At 44.8% G+C, this 21,376-nt stretch overlaps 1 protein-coding gene across 7 annotated transcripts in view; it reads right to left on the bottom strand.

Annotated features, from left to right (window-relative positions):
- The window catches only part of myt1lb (myelin transcription factor 1-like, b), a 103,043-nt gene that overhangs the window by 34,041 nt on the left and 47,626 nt on the right, over positions 1 to 21,376 (bottom strand). For all 7 annotated transcript variants that reach the window (XM_068717809.1, XM_068717807.1, XM_068717808.1 and 4 more), the window contains one exon: positions 1,745 to 2,211. In XM_068717809.1, the coding sequence (XP_068573910.1) occupies positions 1,745 to 2,211 (467 nt within the window). The remainder of the gene's footprint in view (positions 1 to 1,744; positions 2,212 to 21,376) is intronic.

Raw genomic sequence — 21,376 nt, forward strand, 5'->3', positions numbered from 1 at the left:
ACCCTTTCAAAGGGAGAGACAGGAATGAATAGAAAGAGGACGTCGGACCAAAGTACAGCTCAAAATGTCACAGCGTAGTGTCATGAACATAACAGGTGCCTTCGTTTTTACAGTGTGACTTTGTGTACAAACTATTTTTGAAATTGGCAAGTTTCTGAGAAATAAAAAAGTTATTCTTGAAGTCACTGAGAATTGAAAAATACTAAAAACTGTATATTAGAAAGAAATTATTTGTAATGTTTGTGTTTAAAATCATTGCAAATATAAAACCTCTAAACCGTTCCGCTTTACTCTGCTCTGTCCAGAGCGCTTCTCTAAACAACATGGTAGTCATCTACTACCATGGAAAGAGAGGCTGTTGACAGGCTGAAGAGATGGTGGCAACAGTCCACCGTCTCTGTGTTACGGCTGAGGCCGTGAGCTCTAACGAACACCAGTCTGTAGAGATTCACATTCTGCAAAAACAAAAAAATAAAAATACAAGCTTGGCTGCTGAGATGCCACATCAACACTTTGGGTGGGGAGAGCCATGTGCCAACCAGGGTTCACACACTCCTCTCTCAGAGCTTCACTCTTAATTGGACTTGAAGGCACTGTCAGGTCCAATCGTGATGCGGGGTTGCAAAGCAGAATCTGCTGGAGAGAAACCTGCCAAATCTGGTCTTGGGCACGTCGGGAGGGGCTCCAGACCAGATCTGGATGGGATTTATGTGTCATGTCTTCAGGAAAGGCACCATCAATGTAAGACTTTGATAGTCAACATCTCTTATATTCTTAAGATTGAATATTCATCAAGGGACGGGTATCTGAAGATTCATTTGTTTTCAAAATGATTAGTCTTTCTGTTGTTTACAAAGAATGATCATGGCTCAGTTTTAGCACTAATGGCTCTAATGTTTCTGAGTCTTCTGGAGAATGCTAAAGCATTTCAGTGGGAAATAATTACAAAGGAGGATCCTGCTGTTTTGTTATCAATTTAGATAAATTTCTCTGGAATCAATGCACAAAACATTTTTTAAAAAGAGCTGAAAAATCAAGAAAGTAGCGAACAACGTTGCACCCGTGCACCTCTCCTCCAGCTTCTAGTGGGTTTAGACTACAGTAGCAGTACAGTAAAGGCTTTGAAAATGAGTGTGTATGCAAATCAGCAAATTAATAGATGTACAAAAGAACATATTAAAAAAAAAAATCTCTGTAAGAATGATACATTGTATGGCTTCAGTCATGCTGGTTTCAGGTCTTTAGTCTCATTCCAATGCAAAACACAATCAGTGTTTGAACATCACGTCCACCTGCTGCAAACTACTTCAGTCACACAATCAAATATGGAAATGTTACCACGGATATGCAAATGAATAGAAATAGTCCCGCACATGACCCAAATTAAAACAGCAAATTGTCGTTTTTTTACACTTTGGTTTTTGTGTGAATAACATGTTAATACAGATATTTAGAAGTGCTGCTTATGCAGGTGGATTTTGTAACCTTCGGAAAGAGTCAGGCTAGCTGTTTCCCCTTGTTTCCAATCTTTGTGCTAAGCTAAGCTAACCAGCTGCTGGCTGTAGCCCAAAATTCCCTTCCAAAAGTTTCTTCACGTTCTCATCTGAGTCTCAGCCAGAAAGCAAATGAAATCTGATGTCGAACTATTCCTTTCAAATTCTACAAAGTTGCTCTGGTGCATTAGTTCCATATTACACATCTATCTGAAGTGTTTCTGTGCGTAATGACGAGAAAGTGATCTCACCTTGTCCTTGACTCTGCTCTCCTTCCTCGTCCTCTCCCTCTTCATAGTCCACCTCCTCTAACGCTTCCTCCTCTTCCTCCGCCTCCTCCAACCTCTCCTCATCACCCTCTTCCTCCTCTTCTTGCTCAACCTCGACCTCCTCTTCCTCCTCCTCTTCCTCGCCCTCTCCGTCTCCTCTCTCCACCACCCCTTCTTCGTGCTCCATTTGCTCTACGTTGTAGTCCATGTAGCCCTCCACCTCCTCCACTTCCTCTTCCACTTCTCCCTCCTCCTCCTCCTCCTCCTCTACTGCTCCTTCCTCCTCCTCTTCCTCCCGGTCGTCCATCTCCTCGGTGCCGTCGGTCTCGTAGCACTCCTCCATGGTGGAGTTGTCCATGTCATCTAGGTAGGTGCTCCTCTTGGGGGAGGTTTCCAGGGTTTGTCTGTCTAGACTCTTTCTCTTCTTGGCCCGGGGGCAGCCGTACACACTGCAGAGGAGAGATAAGAGGGCAGCCGTTAGCCTCACCTGGCTAGGAATGCTAATGCTCATTTGCAATCAGGCCTCTGTGTTAAGGTGCCGCGCTTTACAAGCTAGAATGCAAAGCGCAAAGCAGCAATGGCACAAGAGCCTTTTACTGCAAGGAAAGCAACGCCTCTTAAGTTCTTCTGCTGGGAGAAATATGAAACTTTGCTTAACCAACCTTAATTAGACATGTACTCATTAACTATTGGACAATTATAATAAAATGCTCCATTTCGTCTAGAAAACAGTTACAAAGGGATAAAAACCACTGTCTCTGAAGCAAACAAAGCAGAGGATTTTGTTTATTTTCACATTCATTTATATTCAGGTAACATCAATTTGTTCTTCAGGCAAAAGAAAAATCGCTGTGCATGCTCCGCAAACACTTTGTTCTGGAGCGATATGCCCTTGTTCTGACGTGAACCGAGTGCAGCAGAACACAGCTGCTTGGCTGGAATTGACTGTAAGAGGGAGAAGACAACCTGTAGCCTGATTAATTGAATCTCGTCCGAGGCACCTCAGGTTTTTAATGTATTCTGTGGCTCCCCTCGGCAGCAGGGGGACAGATCCTAATCTGATAATCTGATAATCTGTGTATTCGCTCAGGCTATTGATCACAGGGGCTTAATCCATTTCACTCATCAAACCTCAGAGAGCCCCCGAGCTGCTACCTGCCCCCCTCCCCCCCAGTGCAAGCTGCATGTGTGTGACTTCGGGGAAGTGTGCTGCTGTTTGCTGGTGCATTTCTGTACATGCGATTGGAACAAAAAAGCACCCACACAGTTGGAATGATGATGAGTTCTGCTGAGTGTTTTGGCCATCAAATCAACCTCTTGTCGAGGCCGGAGTGTAACAGAGCTAAACACGCTTTGGGCATGTTCACTCGGCTGTGAAATATCCCTGGCTCCTATTTTTACAACCTCTGGATGTTTCCACCGGCTCTGTGCTGCTTAGAGCAAGACCTGATGTGAGAGAATGGCACAAAGGCTGTGTGTGAGGCTAAGAGAATGTTAGTTGTTCGTGGATGTGTGCTGCTTTGGAAAAGGCCCGCTGCAGAGGTGAGGTGGTATTGTATGGTGGTGGATTGCAGCGCTAGAAAGGTTTTTCATGTCAATGTGTCCCACAGTCCAATATCCTATCCATCCTTCTCTCTCTCTCTCTCTCTCTCTCTCTCTCTCTCTCTCTCTCTCTCTCTCTCTCTCTCTCCTCAGTCCCAGACGTCCATCAGTCAGTCAGGGTACAGTCAGCTGGCAGGCTCAATCTCGCCAAGCCCAGGCATCCCTTAATGGTCTGACCCCCTGCACCCCCCGCAGCCAGGGGCCTCATTTCATTAATCTAAGCCCACATGGAAACTCATTCCCTGCCTGACAGCCGGATCTCTCCCCCAGGGCAGCGTGAGGGGTCTGTGGGACAGCGAGGGAGGGAGGGGGGAGGGTGCGTGCACGCTACAGCACTGTGATCAATAGTGCTTGTGACCAAACATCTCAAAAGCACATTAAAATGCCACTCATCCTGGCTCTCTCCGTTCCGGGGCCCTCTCCAAATAAATCAAGGGGGCCGGTCCCAGCAGGTTAGCGGCTGCCAAGGCAGGCGGGCTGGCAGGAGAGGTGGATAGGTGGGTGGGGGGAGGGAGAGAGGAGGGGGATAAGGGATGGAGAGACAGAGAAGTGGTGTGGGAATGGCACACAGACGCACAAGCCCTCTGCCCCCCCCCAGCCTCTCCACCTTTATCTTAACAATATCCAGTCTTAAGGCAGCGATTGCTGTCTAGCTCTGAGCCACAGTGGCTGATGGGTATTAATGTGACTTCACCTGAAAATCACTCTGGAAAAAATACAAGTTGTTGAATTGCTATGATTGCTTTGCAACATCATCTAATAGATTGAAAATGATAAACGTTGGCTTGTGTGTTTTTTCCCTGTGTCCTTAAAAGGAGTCAAGTGCACTTTATTATCTTGGGTCAGGATTGTTACAAACGAAGCGGCCTTTTGATAACAGAACGCGAACGTGCTTTATAACCTGATGGCTCTAAAAGTTCCACCAACAGTGGAGCAGATATTTGTCTTCATTGGAAGCTACTGCAGTTGAGCATCTCATGTAAGTGACTATTAATCGCATTCATGTTAGGAGGCGTTCTCAGGTGTGTCTGGCCTCGGAACTCCCCACCCCTGAGGTGACTCAGCCGCAGGAAACCCCCCACAGCTCCACCATCCCACGTTCCCTGGCTCTGTCGCCGCGCGACCTTGGCTGCAACATTTGTCATCAACAGGCGATGCATCCCACTCGCTGCGCTCGGCAATTAAAATTCCAGAAATAATTAGGTGGCATTAAAATGAAAAAAAAGAAGAAGAAGAAAAAAGAAAAGAAAAGACATTCTGCGGGCATTGAAAGGAAAGGGGACGAGAAAATACTGTACCAGTCCAAGTATCCCTCTGCTTTGTCCCCTGGCACAATCACAAAATCCTCCGAGAGGAGTGTGCGGTATGAGAGGTAGCAATCAAAGAAGAAAAGAGCTTCAGATCACAAAAAGACCACTTCATATTTTATGGAGTGGGCATCCTCGCCATTATAAGATGGAACAAATTCTATTACTGTGTGAACAAGTGCCCCTTTAATGCATGAAAAAAAAAAAAAAAAAACTTCTGGAGACGTTACAGAGAGGGGCCCCGTTTCTGGAGCGTTAATGCGAGGCAGGGGAGTGGAGCGGCAGGAGAAGGAGAGCTCCCGTTCGGCTAATTTTCGGGGCGACAGCTGAGCGACTGCTGGAATGCGACAGCGTTCCACGGCGCCTTTATTAGCAGTCGCATTAGCGGCTGTTCTCAGCAGGGGCAAAAGCTTTAGCCGGTCATTAGCATCACACGCTATTTGTCTCCCTGACACAGGGATGAGGCGGCTGTTGCTGCTTTTTCCTCTGCCTCCTCTCACTACTCTCTCTCTCTCTCTCTCTCTCTCTCTCTCTCTCTCTCTCTTCATCATCTCTTCCTGTCACCCAGTATTCTCACCTCGTATTTCTCCCTCTCAGCTCTCACCCGTCATAACCTCACCTGCTCTCCGTCCTACCATACATCCAACTCCTCCGTTTGCTGTCTCTCTCAGAGCATATATTACCTCAATCCCTCTCACTCGCACCAATTCCTCTCTAAATTTCCACCACTTGCTCTCACCCGTCGTTTGCTCCTATCTCTCCCTCAACCTCATTGTTGTCGCTGTAGATGGAGGGAACGCACCACCTCCGGCTGTGACCCCCCCGTCCAGCAGGAGGATCTATAGACACGTGTGGCAGAGCCCCGTCTCCATGGTGATACCCTCCAGAAATCCATGAGGGATTCCGCCATCCTCACAGCAAAGCCAGTGAGGAAGAAATGAGAGAGAAAGACAGACGGACGGATGGGGGGGGGGACTATGTGAGATGGGGAGGCAAAACGGAGGCTATCGGAAGCCAGACAAACAGGAGGATGTATGTTTGTGTGCATATCTATATCTATCAATATATATATATATATATATATATATATATATATATATATCGATAGATAGATAGATAGATAGATAGATAGATAGATAGATAGATAGACAGACACATCTTACTTGTGCACGCAAAAATTGTGGGAAATATAGAAGAGCGGTTGAAAAGAAAGAGGAGGGATGTGTGAGTGTGAAAGAGGAGAGAGGATCATTTCAGAGCTGTCAGGCTTCTCCCACTAGCAGGGGAGAACAAAAGACAGAGTCTTGGTGCAGGAGGCTCAGCGCATGGCAGACGCTGCAATTTGGGGCGTTTTCTGTCATCTCCAGCTCTCGCTCGCATATCAGCTGCTGCGGCTCACACACACACACACACACACACACACACACACACACACACACACACACACACACACACACACACACACATACACATATGCAAAGACACGCACTAGTTTGTGCTAAAACTCATCAAATATTACTTCATCGCTGTGGAGTGGAAATAATCCTCATTGTAAGCGAAACATGTATGATGCTTGTGTGCCAGTGTGAATGTGCTGGAATTACATGTCCGGTAGGATTTACGCTAAAGTCTTAATAATACACAATGTTTAAGCGTAATCTTTTCATGTGCCGGTTGAATACTTCAACAGAGCAACGGTGTCCCAAATTCGCTACTTCTTGACAATTCGATGACTTAGCGAGTCTAGAGGCGAGGTAGCTAAAGGGCATCGGTACCCGACAGACACGCCGTTCAGCCCGGCGGTTCAACGAGCCTGCTGTGTCCCGTTCACTGCTTCGGCTCTAACATTTGTAAGCCTGCAGCTCGTAAACCCGGCCTCAACTTTAGTCAAATACCCACACTAAGCCTCCACATGGCTGAGACGCAGTACAGGGGCTGGCAGTGACTCTGGCGGACATCCAACTAGCAACATCCTCCCACGTGTTACCGCCACTCCCACGGCCCATCCGAGGCCTCAGCTGCTCCCCTTTAGCTCATTTTATCCGTATCTGACAACTACTATTATCGCTCAGTGGAGAACACCTCCTCACGAGGAGTTTGTGCTCCTTACTGATACTGTCCCATCGAGGAGCTGCGCTGCAGTTGGTGCACGGCGGATGGAGAGAGCTGAAACGATTAGTCGACTTATTCATAACGTTTTCCGCGTTTTCAAGCAAACAAGGCAAACATTTGGTTTTCGATTTCCAGGATTTTCTTGTTGTTCTTGTCATATATCAAAGTAAACTGATTCTGAATTTCAGATAATCATTTTTTTGAGCAATCTAAAGATTAATCGACAATGAAAATAATGGTTAGATGCTGCCCTTATCTGTTGTGGTGTATTCTGATTTCATTTCCACCACATGATTCTCCCCAGCATCAGCGCTAAAGAAAGGTCTGGCTTCACACGTCATCATTCATATATCAAAAAAGACTGTACCTCATGTTAAGTATTTACCATGTATTTTGAACACACAATATCATGTTTTAATATGTTAAATTGTGAAGCATTTCAGAATTGAGAGCAAACCTGAGGTCGGGGTTTTAAAGATGGATCTGGTAGAATATTGAAATGTGTATCATACAAGTCATTCTGCATAATTTGGTAGTGGAGGTCCTGTGCAGGAGAGCTCATCCAGCAGCAGATTCTGGGGGTGTAATGCGGCTATCTGTCATGCTCCAGCTAAATTCACTCCTGGATTAGCCAGGTAAGGAGTCTCTCCACCAGCGTAATGACTTCAATCAATCACCACAACTCTCTCTCACACACACACACACACACACACACACACACACACACACACACACACACACACACACACACACACACACACACACACACACACACACGGGCCAGCTAGTTAGCTGCTAGCCCAGGAGCCATTTTGGAGAAGGAATTCTTCCCTCCAGTTTGTTCCTTTGTCTATGTAGCCACAGTGTGGGCTGTCATAATGGTTGTATGGGCTGACAGAGACGAGCTCATGTGGCGGAATAGAAAAGCAGAGGTAAATTAGATTGTGAGCCAAACGCAAACCATCATTTCTCCCTTCATTTAGTCTTTTCTTTTGCGATTATTCTGTTGATTATTTTCTCAATCCATTGATCAAGTGTTTGTTCCATTAAATGTGACAAAATTGTGGGGATGCTCACCAACATCTTTTTAAGTCTAAGGTGACGTCTTCAACCAGCAGTTCGGAGTCCAGAGATGATCAATTTACTATCACTTCAAACAAAGAAAAATATTCTAAAGGAATCCAAATTCTTCCAGTTGACAAGCTATGTCTACGTTTCGTTGGGCATTTCTGCTTCAAACATGATGAATTACTTTTCTGTTGATCGTCCGAGTGACTTGAATTATTTCAGTCTTACACTGATCAACATGTTGTCAAACCCCATGAAAAGACCAACCCTACAGTGGTTTGGAGTGTAGTGAACAGGGAAAGAAGGAGGTCTGACATGCAACACAGGTCTCAGGGCTGGAATTAAATTTGGCTACCGAGGCCTCTATGGCCAAAGCCTGATGTGTCCTCTTCCTCTGTGCCATAGAGCTCCATTGTTGTCCAGAAACTATTAAAAACACATTAGTGAGTCACACCGTTTCACAGGGCGACATGGTGCTGAACATGTGCTCTGCAGTTATTTGAAGCGATCCCTCATATACTATCCTTTACTCTTTTTTAGTAACCTAATGCCAAAAGGTACAGTACCCAACTGTTTTAGGTGAGTTTTGCACAATTTGAAAGATTTATGTCTTCAGTAGGAACCAATGGGTTGTGAGCCACAGACCAGCTGCGGGACTTGGAGTGGGTTATTGAGAGACACAATAACACATTGTCGGTTTTGGTCTTTTCATGGGATCAGGCCTTTACACACCGGCGGTGCAAATATTTTGCATCAAAACTGTTCAAACCAGCAGTGACAGTTGCAATACTTTTTCCATAAAAGGTTGGAGGACCAACAACCAGGATCCTATTGACGCCCAACTGTCAGTCTGTCGGAGGTAAACTGCTGTATCACCTAAAGCTACTGTAAGCTGTTTTTTGAGGTTCCTTTTAGCAAAATGCTGTGAGTTCCCTCTAATAAACAGTTGTGCAGTCTATATGTCTAGGGCTTTTATTGTGAAAGGTAAGAATGTGAGAAGTGGATCTGGTCAGTGCTGATTTTGTTAAGGTTGAAAGAAGTAATAAAGTTGACTGTCTTTGTTCGGACTACGGAGTCTCCATGTCGTTGTACACTATAGTGTAAGTATTGAATATGTCCATTCTGCACGATGTGATTGGTTGATGCCTTTATTTGCGGTGCAAAAGATTAGAAAAATCAACCCACTGCAGAAAAAAAACCTTAATATTTGCATTCTGCGTGAAAGTACTCATGACAGAAACAACACTTAAAAAAAAAAAAAAAAAACCCGGTGCCTAAATGCCCTAAAGTGTCTGCCCTTCCCGTGTTACATTGTGATTCCCACTCTGCGTCATGTTTACCAGCCTCCGTCTCCCCAGCAGAGGAGGAGGGCTTTTTTGACATTGATGTAATTTAGTTGGCAGCCGCTCTGAGAGGAGGGCAGGCTGGAGGTGGGAGGGGGAGGTCTGGGATCGTGGAAGGCTTGTGGGGAATAGGGGGGGGGTTCAGGGGTTAGAGGTCAGAATGTGCCCGGCCTGGAGCTGGCCCTAAGCAGCTGCCCACACCCATCACCGAACCCCCCCCCCCCCCCCCCACTCATGCGTACGTCCCCCTGGCACACTCCGCACTCGCTGCACATGATCTGTTATTCCCTTTGATGTCTTTCCTCTGGGATGCGGTTATAAAAAAAAGAGGAAAAAAGAGGATGAAAAAAAAAAAAAGCGTAAACACCACCTGTTTATCTGACGCCGGGTAACAGCGGAAAGGTATTCTGCAGGCTTGTCATAATATGCACAGGAGGCAAATACGGGGGGGGGGGGGTTACAAAGGGAAAGAAATAAACAAATGGCATCAGAGAAGAAGGCAAGACGAGGGAGGCATGTGCATGCTACTGTAAATTTGGCGGCCCTAGTTTTGAAATGCTTTTCAAAGTTTGTTTTAAATTAGAGGTTTATGTGAGGACAGAACGCTGATAGAAACAAAAGTACCATTACTCTTTCATGTGCTCAGAAAGACTGTGATGAAAAACGATAGATATTATAGTATTGTTATAAAAAAAACGTTGTTATACAAGTGATGGCAGTGGTACAAGACAAGTACCAATGTCAGACCAGCTTCACTATACTGTTGAAATGATAACAATGGTGTCGGAGCCAAACTGAAATGAACCCCAGGGCTCCTCATGCCGTCTGAAGTGTAGAAGCTAATGACAGAGCTGACAGATCTAACCCAACTCGGCGCTTTTCATCCTCAGTCCACACTGGCTTTTTGGTGATATAAAGCTTCCCCATTAAATATGGAAATTTCCCTTTTTCGGTGACAGATACTTCACAGAGGGGGGCTGATGGCATAGCCAGTGTTTTTTTGGAAGGGGAAGTGGCAGATTTTGATTAATGCGACCTTATCTGGTTGCGCACATGGAGGCAAAGGGGTTGCTGAGCTTGGCGGGGGCGGATGGCTGCCTGTTCTCTTCTTCTTTTTCCAGGTCTCTTTCTCACTCCGTTTGAAACGCTTTCTCTCGCTCGCTCTCTGCTTCTGCCTTTTCACTCCGTTTCCACCCTGTTGTGGTTGGCGCGCTCACTCTCCATCTCTGCTGTAATGTCAGCTGTACTTTAACGTCTTGTAGTTCTTTAACGCCTTGTAGTTCTTCAACGTCGTGCGGCCTTCTGATAATTCTGTCTTCACCCTCTGTCCTCTCTTCACCTCCTCAGTGTCTCCATCTCTATATTCCCATTTCCTTTTCCAATCCCACTTAAGACGTTTCCCTGCTGCTCCGTTCTATCTTCAATTTGGTATCCTTAACTCCTGTCCTGCATCCTCCCCTCTCCTCCAGCCAGGCGGAGTGTGTGGTGCAGCCTCCCCCCATGTCGCTCCATCACCACCTGGCCCGGTTCCAATGCTTTTAGTGAGAGCTATCTGTCAAGCTATGAATAATACAGGCCCAAGGCTGGCGTTAGCTTGCTAGCTAGCTATGTGGAATCCAAATGAGGTCTACAGCAGGAAGAGAGCACTTGACTTTTAGCTCGCTACCGCGCGCTCCCTACCAAGACAGGCAATTACTCAGCCCACAGCCCCAGCTGCAGTCGTGGCAATCACAAACGCAACCTCTCTGCACACAAACACACACACACACACACACACACACACACACACACACACACACACACACACACACACATACACATACACACTACATGCATGTAGAAGAAGACAAACACGCCCCGTCTCCTGATCCAAATAACACCAACATTTGCCTGTGCAGAGACAGAGTCTGAAACTTTCTTGCCATGCATGACAGAAAAATCCATAGTACCATCTTTCCCAGCGTGTGCAAAGAAAAACAGCTCAAAAAATGAAAGTGCATCTTAATAAATAAAAAGTATTTTTGACAGTGATTTTGTGGAGGATGACGCCGAAATCGGCGCATTGATTGTAGGTCCGTGCTAAGCAAACTAAAATGATGTAAAGGAAATTATTTTTATTGCTTAGAAAAAAAGGTTGCGCATGTATTTTTTCCAAGAGAGAAATTACTAAACTTAAGTGACATGTTTGGTGAGGCAAACTCAAAACCAAACGCCACTAAATGCCGTTCTGGCAGTGTATATGTAAGACGCCGCTGAGCTCCAAAGATCCATCAATCAACGGCGGAGTCGCTTCATCATCTCTTATCTGTTGATTAACAGGAGAACACGTCGTGCACCTTTATCGCACTTGTCCCAGCGTTATGGCAGCGGGCTGAGAGGGCTATCGCATGTGTCGGGCATATGACACATGTACGGGTCACGTAATTAGTTTTTGCGCAGAGGCGTCCCGAGGTGACGGCGTTAACCCATCCATCATTGCGTCTAATCATTCGTTGGTGGAGTGTGGGATGTAATTACAGAGTGCTAGGCAACGACAGGCTTCACAGGTAAAAATAGTCATGTAGGATGAGAGACTTCTGCATGTGTTTGGCATGTGGGGGCGTGTGTGTGTGTGTGTGTGTGTGTGTGTGTGTGTGTGTGTGTGTGTGTGTACAAGGTGTGTGTCAAGCGTGTGGGTGGTTGGAGGTGTGTGTGTGTGTGTGTGTGTGTGTGTGTGTGTGGCTGTGAGTGCGTATGCATGCCTGCGTGTATTGTGGTAATGAGATCTAGTTAGTGATGCTCCAGAGTGTCTTATTAACAAATAATAACAGCGCTCCTTTGTTTTTTTTTGTTTTTTTGTTTTTTTACCTCTCCTCCTATCTATTATTCACACCTCACAGATTTACTCATGATTCATTTATAGGAGCATCTTGTGCAACCTAGAAACTAAATGTCACCCAAAACATCACTGTCAGATGGAGCTGTGTGTACGAACGGCTACATAATGTTTCTCTGTGTGAATGTGTGGTTTTTTTATTGCTCACTGGGAGTACGTCCACCCTAAAAATGTCCTGCATTAGATACAACTGTATTTACAGCAACAATCCACTGCTGCAGCAAGATAAAAAAAAAAAAAAAAAAGAAACTTCTGGGGTCTTTTGCAATCTAGCTCCCTCTGTACATGCACACACTAGTGTGCATGTACAGAGCTATTGAAATAGATGAGTTGGATTTTGCCGGATCAGTAACAAGGGCTGTAGTGAGGCCATTCTGCCCCCCCCCACCCCCCATGTGGAATCAGCATGGCGCCCTGTGTACTTTAGCTGGATCTGAAATTGCCAGGTTGAAGAGAGGCACTCAGCTGGGAACGCTGCTCTACATGTGAAGTAGGTTGTGTGTGTGTGAGGGCTTCGCACACGTGTGTGTGTGACTTGCATGTCTACGTTTGTGTCGATTGGCATTGAGAGAGCCTATGTAGGTGTGAATGTACGTGTGAATGTGTGTGTCGGAGTGCTGCCCTTCGCCTCTCCTTCCCCTCTCTCTCTCTCTCTCTCTCTCTCTCTCGCTCTCTCTCTCTCTCTCTCTCTCTCTCTCTCTCTCTCTCTCTCTCTCTCTATCTCCAGGTGAAGAGCCTCTTCTGGAGGCCCTGCTCCAGTCGAGGCCCCTTGAAGCCAGGCTGGCAGCACTCTACCCAGATAGAGGTAAACCTACAGTACACCATGTGTCTTAGCGGAAAACACTTAGTGGACCATCAGACAGCAGCCGCAAGTGGTTTGGCACCATCAGGCAGTAACGCCCTGCGCTACAAAGCAATCTACTGCATTCTCGATATCGTTTTTCTCTAAATAAGTTGGACGAGAGCTGCCAGGGAAGTGACAACATGTCAGTGATGCTTATGAGCCTGCTTTAGTTCACTCTGCTGTACTATATTACACAGTTTAAAGGATAGCTCTAGTGTTTTTCTCTCATTTAAAAATGTGTCTCTTAATATTTTAAGACTTTCCCACCCTGCCCATTTGCTCCTGCAGAAGAAGTAAAACAGATCACAAATGTATGGTTTCATTTAAAAAAAAAAAAAAAGTGACTCAAACCAGAGTAAATAGGGACCATTTCCAGATATGGATTAATCCACATTTAGTGCTCTAGTTTAGTGCGTTTTTCCTGCAGCGCGACGTTGTGGGATTGAAAATAAAACACAAAGTTTGTGTTTAATGAAAAAGCATATCACCCGGTGCAACAGTGTGGCTCGTTGGTGTGTTAGGAAGAAGATGTGGGTTTGGACACACGTAAAGTTAACAAGTGGGATCAGGTCGTTGTTCAGGCTGTTTCCATACAGTTTTCTTAGTTATAGCTGTTAAAAGAAATGCACTGCAATTCATCTCACAAAATCAATCAATATATGTAATCCACATAATCATGAACCATGAGCGACAAACTCTGCGTAGGGAGGGCTCAGGGTGGATGAGGAGGTCTTTCACCCAGAAGACCGGCGTGCCCCGTGTGAAACCAGAAGGCAATGTAGATATATTTCTCACATAACTTCTGTACTTAACCAATGCAAGTAATGACAATTTGTTGTCTAATCCGAACCAAATGGTTTTGTTGCCTAAACCAAATCAAGTTGTTTCCTGTGAGGACGGAAGTTTATTATATTTTGACTGTTTGCACGTAATGAGTGGAAATTGACACGTGTTCCTGGACATTTGTTGGATGAGGAGTCACTTTTTGTTAGATATCATATAAATCATTGTGTTGAGCATACGTTGTTTGGATACACAGGATACTTAATACGTGGGATCAGTTCATTTGTTCAGGCTGTTCTCGTTCACTGTTTGTACTTATACCTATGAAAAGTGATGCACTATAATTCATATATAATCCACGTAATCGTGAGCCAGGACGTGCAGGGCAGCCGCTAAGGAAGTCAGGTACGGAGCATAAAGAGCTACAAAGTCTGTGTCAAGCATATTTATACTCGCCGTAGTAAAACCGGCGCGAGGCATGCGTGCCAGAAAATGACGTAATCCATGTCAGATTATGTCTGTCAATAGTGGTGTAACGGAACACGGTGGATCCATGATCCATCCTGATGCCCCCACGCGGTTCAGTACGCACGTGAACCGTGGATTAATGACACAGTTTAACGTTAACCACTGAAGTGTGAAACAAAGTTATACTGACGATCGTTATCCTTCAATATTCAGTCAAATCTACTTTAATGCTTTTTTAGTCATCGATCTCTGATAATGTTACGTTGTAAAAAGACAAAACGTGTTTCCGTTTGGTTACATTATGATGCATTCAGGCTCTGTTCAGTAAAAATTAGTATTGGGTAAAGGTAAATTATAACATTATCATGTAATCTCATAAAATGTAGTGTTGGTGAGAAACTTGAATAAATCCAGTTTTGTGAAGTAGATGTTTTCACAGCAACATAAATAGATAGCTCTAAAGAGATTACATCATAAAAACTACTGATGACAAGATTTGTTTTAATCAATAAAAATACAATCTTTTATTTCCTTATTATTTTTACGAGGGAAAAATAAGGAAGAAAGATCAGTAACGTAAAAGGATAACATTTAGAATTGTTAATGGTTTACAGACTTCAGATCGGTTGAAATGATTTTTGGGATGGTGGAACATTTTTTTTGTCTGGAGCCTTGTAGACCAGCTGCTGTAATCAAACAACAATATGGATAATCAATGATGAGCAATTAGTATCAACGGCAAAAAAAAAAAAAAAAAATGTGATCAGGGATCTCTAAAAGTTATATTTGCTCCCTTTTTTTTACTTTTGTGCTGATCCAAAATTTGATCCGATCTGTGACTCTGATCCGTGATCTGATCCAAAACAAGTTTTATGATCCGTTGCACCTCTATCTGTCAAATATAATATCAAAAAAAGCTTACAGAGGAGATCGGGATGGATGGATGAATGCGTCAAACAAATATAACTTTTTTTGTTGGTTTTGGTCTTTATTAAATGCATTTGTTGACAGTCACAAAAATATAGCGTTTCACCAGACCAAATATGGACTGATAAGAGAACCGTTTCTATCGTGACCATGGTAGATATTTTTCGCCTCACAATGTGTTCAAACCAATGAGCTCTCCCACTAGAGATACCCTGAGACTCATTGTGCCACTCTGCTGGTTGCTTGCTGCTCTCGTATCCGTCTGAGTGCTTTGAGAGCATGACATAGTAGAGAGAGCAGAGATGGCTGTGTGTGTGTGTGTGTGTGTGTGTGTGTGTGTGTGTGTGTGTGTATGTGTGTGTGTGTGTGTGTGTGTGTGTGTGTGTGTGTGTGTGTGTGTGTGTGAGGGAGTACATAGCATCCCGACTGTAGAGATGGCATTTAAGTGTCTCTCCCTCTGCACTCCAATAGTACTGCAGACCCATTACCTCGCTGTGCACGCTTCTGTGTCTACCGGCATCTCTGTGTGTGTGTGTGTGTGTGTGTGTGTGCTTGCGCTCGCGTGTGGCTACAAATGTATTTCCGAGCCATTCCTCCAATCGTCTTCGTGCTCCCACGCGACTCAGCCCTCTACCTTTCTGTTCCGATCCTTTTCTCATTCATCATGCTTCCCTCCCTGTCCTCCTGCCAGAGGTCTCCGCTAAGGTGTAATTTAGCTCCTACTGTTCTCTAATTTCTGCCTTAGTCAGGAGGGGCGTGGCTGCCCCCCCTGACACCGTGGATACAATCTGTCAATCATTTCCCCCAGCCAGGGAGATTGCGTTCAAAGTGAGAGTAATTGTTAAGTCTGCCCCTGCGTGGGTTGGATTGAACGCCCTCTCGCTTTGGCACCGAGAAAAATATGTATTTTGAGGTAAGGCCAGGTGGATTTGTGAAGCTTTTATTGTTGCTAAGGACAGGGTGAGGGCTCCCCTCATTTCACCTTTCGTCTTGTCTAATCTCTTTAACTTTCCTTTACTTCTGTCCTCGGTCCTCCACCCACTTTCCAATTGTATATTCTTTTTTCATACAATTGTACAAACACGCCTCCATCCTTTTCCATGGTTATCAAACCCGTCTCTACTCTGTTTCACTCCATAACCGGCAATAACTCTGCTGTCCTGTCTTTCCTCTGGAGGACAGAAAAAGAAAAGACATTCAAAAATAGGAGGGAACAAAACAAAGTTCACACTGTTTATCTCCTATTTACGGTGAATGGCTCGGTGGTAATATACTGTGGTCCCTTCTGCATTCATTCTATCCACCACACATAATACTAATGTAGACAGCCACCACTTGGCGCGCTGGCAGAGGCAGAGCGACATACAGAAGAGCGAGGACAGCAGAGGTGAAAGCAAGAGACTGAAGAAAAGTCTCCTTAACGGGCAACCCGTTGGCATACCACATGGCTCTCTCCACTATCAAATACATTTTAAATGATCTTATAAACAGAATGTCTACTCAACATTAACATGTTCAGCAAGGTACCTGTTACAACTCCTTTTTGTTAAAACCCTTGAAAAGCTGAAATCAAAACTGGTGAGCAGGAAGGTTGTAACAGTTCCCCTGCCTTCACTCCTCTGGTTAAATTATTGAAACCTACTTTAGAAAACACTCGAGTCCCTAGTTACGTTTCTGTTCCACAGAAAAAAATGTTGATTTATTTTCATGTTTCCCTTTTCATTCCAGGAAGCACGTACCTGTGTTTAACGGCATATTACTGAATACATTCTGTGGATTTGGGCATTCCCATACAGCAGATTCAAACCACAAAACAAGCGTGATCAAGGGCATCAATTCCCAAGATGCAATGTCTTACAACTTCCCATGCCATTTTTAATTAATGTCAGCCACTGCTGCTTGTTGTAGGCACCTGAGACAGTCACCTGTATCAACATTGACTCATCTGCAATGCACTGCCAACCAAGCCAACACATAAATGACCAATTAAAACCTTTTGGACCCTAGACCGATTTTTAGGCCCTCAGCTCGAAAATAGCATACCCATACGATAATGAGTGTAGCGTTGCAACTGTAAGGGCTATTTTAATACTTTTGGTAGTAAAATAACCCTAACACGTGTGAGATGTGTTGATATGTGTAAATATCAGTATATATGTTACTGGTTAAGAGTAGATTAAGATGGCACAAAGCACAAATTGAAAATTCTAATTTTCGAATGGAAAAAAAAGCAATTTCAGGATATTTCTTTATTAGAAATCATGTAGCTACAACCTTTCCAGCTCTCCCAGATCAGATCGGAGAGGTCAAACGAGGTCAACTAAAATGTAATTTTGTTCCAGCTGTTTCATTGTAATTTTATATACTATATAATTATATATTTCACTTCTTTTATCACTAATAGTGTTCAATCTATCCATATGCAGCAGTTTGGCATCATTTTGAGAGCCTGGATCCTCTCTGAGACTGTTAATGTTTGCCATCCATGGGATTTTATCGTCTGAATTCCAGTTTTTTTTTATCCTCCAGGGCCTTTCAGCCCGTGAGAAGGGCCGATTTGACCCAATGAACGTTCCATAGACGCGTCACAGCCTGCTCTGTTGAAACAACCTAACGTGACTTTGAATGACAGAATCCGTTAGCCAATCAGAAAATAAAAACTACCCAAGTGTCAAATTTCTCTAATCCGATTTGCTGAGACGTATAACCCTGCCCCTTCCGCTAGCAGGCACACGAGGCACACGAGGCACACGAGGGCAGCGCCAGCTTTGAATTCAAACAGAGACAGATGAGCTGCGCAGATAGATAGTAAACATGAACGGATTAATTTTTTTTTTTGCTGCAGAACATCTCAAAGTAAGGACCTGGTTTATGATGTGATCGATTAAGCGGATTGTGATGATGGCTTTGTTTTGTAAGTAAAACTGCGAGGCTGTGTCGTAGCGGAATGTGAAAAATGGCTGCGACCGTCTGGTCGCTAGCGATCTCCTGAGCTAACGGGTGTTAGCATTGAATTAATTTTTCAAAACGTTATTGGCATAAATGTGGCGAGTGGGACTGCCTAGGGGGCGCTATATCAATTGTGTTACTTGGTATTATACGTAGCTTTGTCATATGTTGTGTTTGGAGTGTGTACAAACAGCTGAGATGACTTTGTAGTGCAGGAGCTGCAGTTTGAGCAGGTATACGGCATCATTATATTCGTTACTGATGAGTGCACGTTATGAGTAGATTCATTTTTGAATGCATGCGTCGCCCCCACCGGTGGGGGCGCTCAGGCCAGATTGGTTTATCCTTTGACTGTGAGCAGCTACGTCAACAACATGTCCCACTCCTTCAGCTGAGTGACTTCACTACTGACCCTGCAACCTTTCTGTAGGACAGCTATAGTTATCGTGTTACTTCAGCTGACATGGGAGCCGTATCCTGTACAGAATGCAGATTAAGTCTACTGTAGCCCTGGACTTTAGGTGGGGAGATTGTTCATTAGCTGGGCTTTGCTGAAGGCCAGGATTAGACTTAATCTATAACTAGTGCAGTACATAGATTAGTGGACCCGTCTCATGGAAATATGGCTTCAGATAAGGTTCAACTCAGAGGTGGGTTAGAGCTAGCAATAGACAGTTTGCTAAGCCCCGCCCCCCCTTAGTTACTGTTGGTTGTAAAGCTTTTCATTCTTGCACGGCTCAAGGTGGCAGATTTGATCAGCTGATTACGCTAACATTAGCTCCATGACATCTCCGGTGGATATACAGGATTCAGAGTATTAATTAACAGCATCAACCGGCGACATGTTGAGAACCGTTGAGAGGCAATAGAAATGCTCCCAATCTCATAGATGGCACCTTTAAAATGAGAATCTTGTGAAAGGGGTCTTGAATAAGCATCTGATGGCTACATATGTGCTTTGTAAGTAACACATAATTACTAAGCTAGGATGCTAGTTAGCTGAGCATGCTAATAATTGGAGCTTGTAGTAGAGTAGATAAACACAGTTTTTAATCTATTCCTTAAACATTGTCCCTCTTAATACGCTTCAGCATGTAGAGACATCCAAAGCTTCACAGGCCTGTTGTGTTCGGTTACAGCCGCTAAGGCTGTGATTGGACCGTCACAGATCAGGGGAGGGGTTTAACGGACGGTCAATTGAGCAACCAGATCATATTATGGCTCTGAAATGTCCAATGAACATATCTACAAATGCTGCTAATCCGCGACAGTAGACGTGTAATTGATAGTAGCTTACAGAGTGTGTGTGCGCACACACACACACACACACACACACACACACACACACACACACACACACACACACACACACACACACACACACACACACACACACACATGCAAATACACTCCCAGTATAGAAACCCACCCTAACCCCCATGTGTGTGTCTACCGAGTCTTATGGCATTTGCAGGGCCTCTGAGGGTATTCAAACATTCAAAGACTGCGTGTGAAGCGGAGAGAGGTGGAGGATATGGATGGTGTGCCGTCGTCTAAAGGCAAGTGGGGAGAAAAAAAGGAGGGGGGGGTAATTAACATATTAATGACCCCACCTTCCTACAGCTTCTGTCGGATAGTCCAAACACTTTGATAAGTATGCAAATGAGAGCTGCACCATCTGAAGAGGGAATTAGCTCTGCCAGAGACAGCCGAGAGAGATGGGAGGGGTGGAGAGAAAGAGGATGGTAGGAAGGAAGGAGGGAAGAGAAGGAGCAAGGAAGGGTGACAGTGTGTTAGTGGGGAAAGGGGAACTGAAAAGAGGCAGGAAGGAGAAGCAGAAGAGGAACGGCGAGACGAAGAAACAGGAGGAAGGAAGAGAGGAGTGAGATAGGAAGGAGTCTCAGGCGTGCCCATGAACTGATATCCTCATGTTTGTTTTAGGTGTCTTTAATTATCTGCCGTGCATGGTTGGTAAATGTGTGTGTGTGTGTGTGTGTGTGTGTGTGTGTGTGTGTGTGTGTGTGTAGTATTAGACAGAGAGACGGCGATAGAAAATGAGCGAAAAGACGCTTTCCTTTCATTCTTGTACTGTCCAGCTCTCAGATCGATATGCCAGGCCCCACAGCGTTGTGCAGAATGGCTGCAGGGGCTCAGGCCAGTGGGCATACAGGCTCGGCGGGTGGGGTGAGGGGGAGACAAGGGCAAGGGCAAGTAATTATAACACAGACCGATCTCACTCATTCTATCACTGAGGAGAATGGTGAGTAATAAGGATGAGGGAGAGCACCATGGGAGAGCAAGTGTTCAATGTGGCTGAGACAAAGAGAATGAGAAGAGGGGAGAGAGAGAGACAGTGTATGAATGTGTGTGTGCGTTTGGGAGAGACACCTTGTGTGAACCAAGGATTCACCGACACGCTCGTCACATTCCACAATTATGTTGAATAATTAAAACGTTTCATTAACTCGATCATTTCCTGTTCGGCCATGTTTCAGCTCTGACACCGGCAATTAAAGCCGGGGCCGGGACTGTACGCCTCCCTCGTTCGGCCGTTCGGCGACAAGAGGACAACCTTATGTCTTTTGTGTGAAAGCAGGAATCTGACAGGGGAAAAATGAGGGGCTTTAGCAGTCATCCACCTTACTTAACTGTTCTCAACACTTCAGTGCAAAAGCACACCAGGGCTGACAATGAACGCTGCGTGCTCAAGGTGAAATCGTGAAAATCTGGATTTGGTTTCCTTGGACATTTTTGATTAATGCAAATACCGGAGTGAATAGTTTACCTTTACGAAGCCAGCCTCAGGCACTGAGACATCGTCCTCGAACACCTTTACATATTGATAGCTTTTACATTTTATTTCTACATTTATTTATACATGCGGTCAAGTGAACAGTTACCTCATTCCCGCAAGCCAGACATCCATCAGCTTGCATAATGATAGATTCAGTGCTCTTTGATGATGCGATACTGTAAGAAGTGCACTTGCTCAACTAGACAACTACACAACGTTCAACAACACAAAAATATCTTCACAAATCGTGGCCTTTGTTCAAAATCAGGGGATTTCTTCACTGTGCATTAACACCATAATTAGCAAAATCCTGTTCTGTCCCAGTTACGTAAGACGGCTCTTTTTGTCTTTTGAAATTGGATTACTGCAGGAGGAGCCATCTATTTCCAGGAATGGGGGGCGGGGTTGGGGGCCATTTGTATCCCAGTGCCTCTACCATGCAGTCTCTGGCACAAAGCTATCCTCCCCTATTGAGCTCATGCGCAGTGCTTATGCTCCCCAATAAACACGATTAGCATGGCAGACTGTAAATATGCAAATGA

This window comes from Cebidichthys violaceus, unplaced genomic scaffold (assembly GCF_023349555.1).
Source record: "Cebidichthys violaceus isolate CVI_PGR_0920_01 unplaced genomic scaffold, fCebVio1.0.p SCAF_22, whole genome shotgun sequence".
Lineage (NCBI taxonomy): Eukaryota > Metazoa > Chordata > Actinopteri > Perciformes > Stichaeidae > Cebidichthys > Cebidichthys violaceus.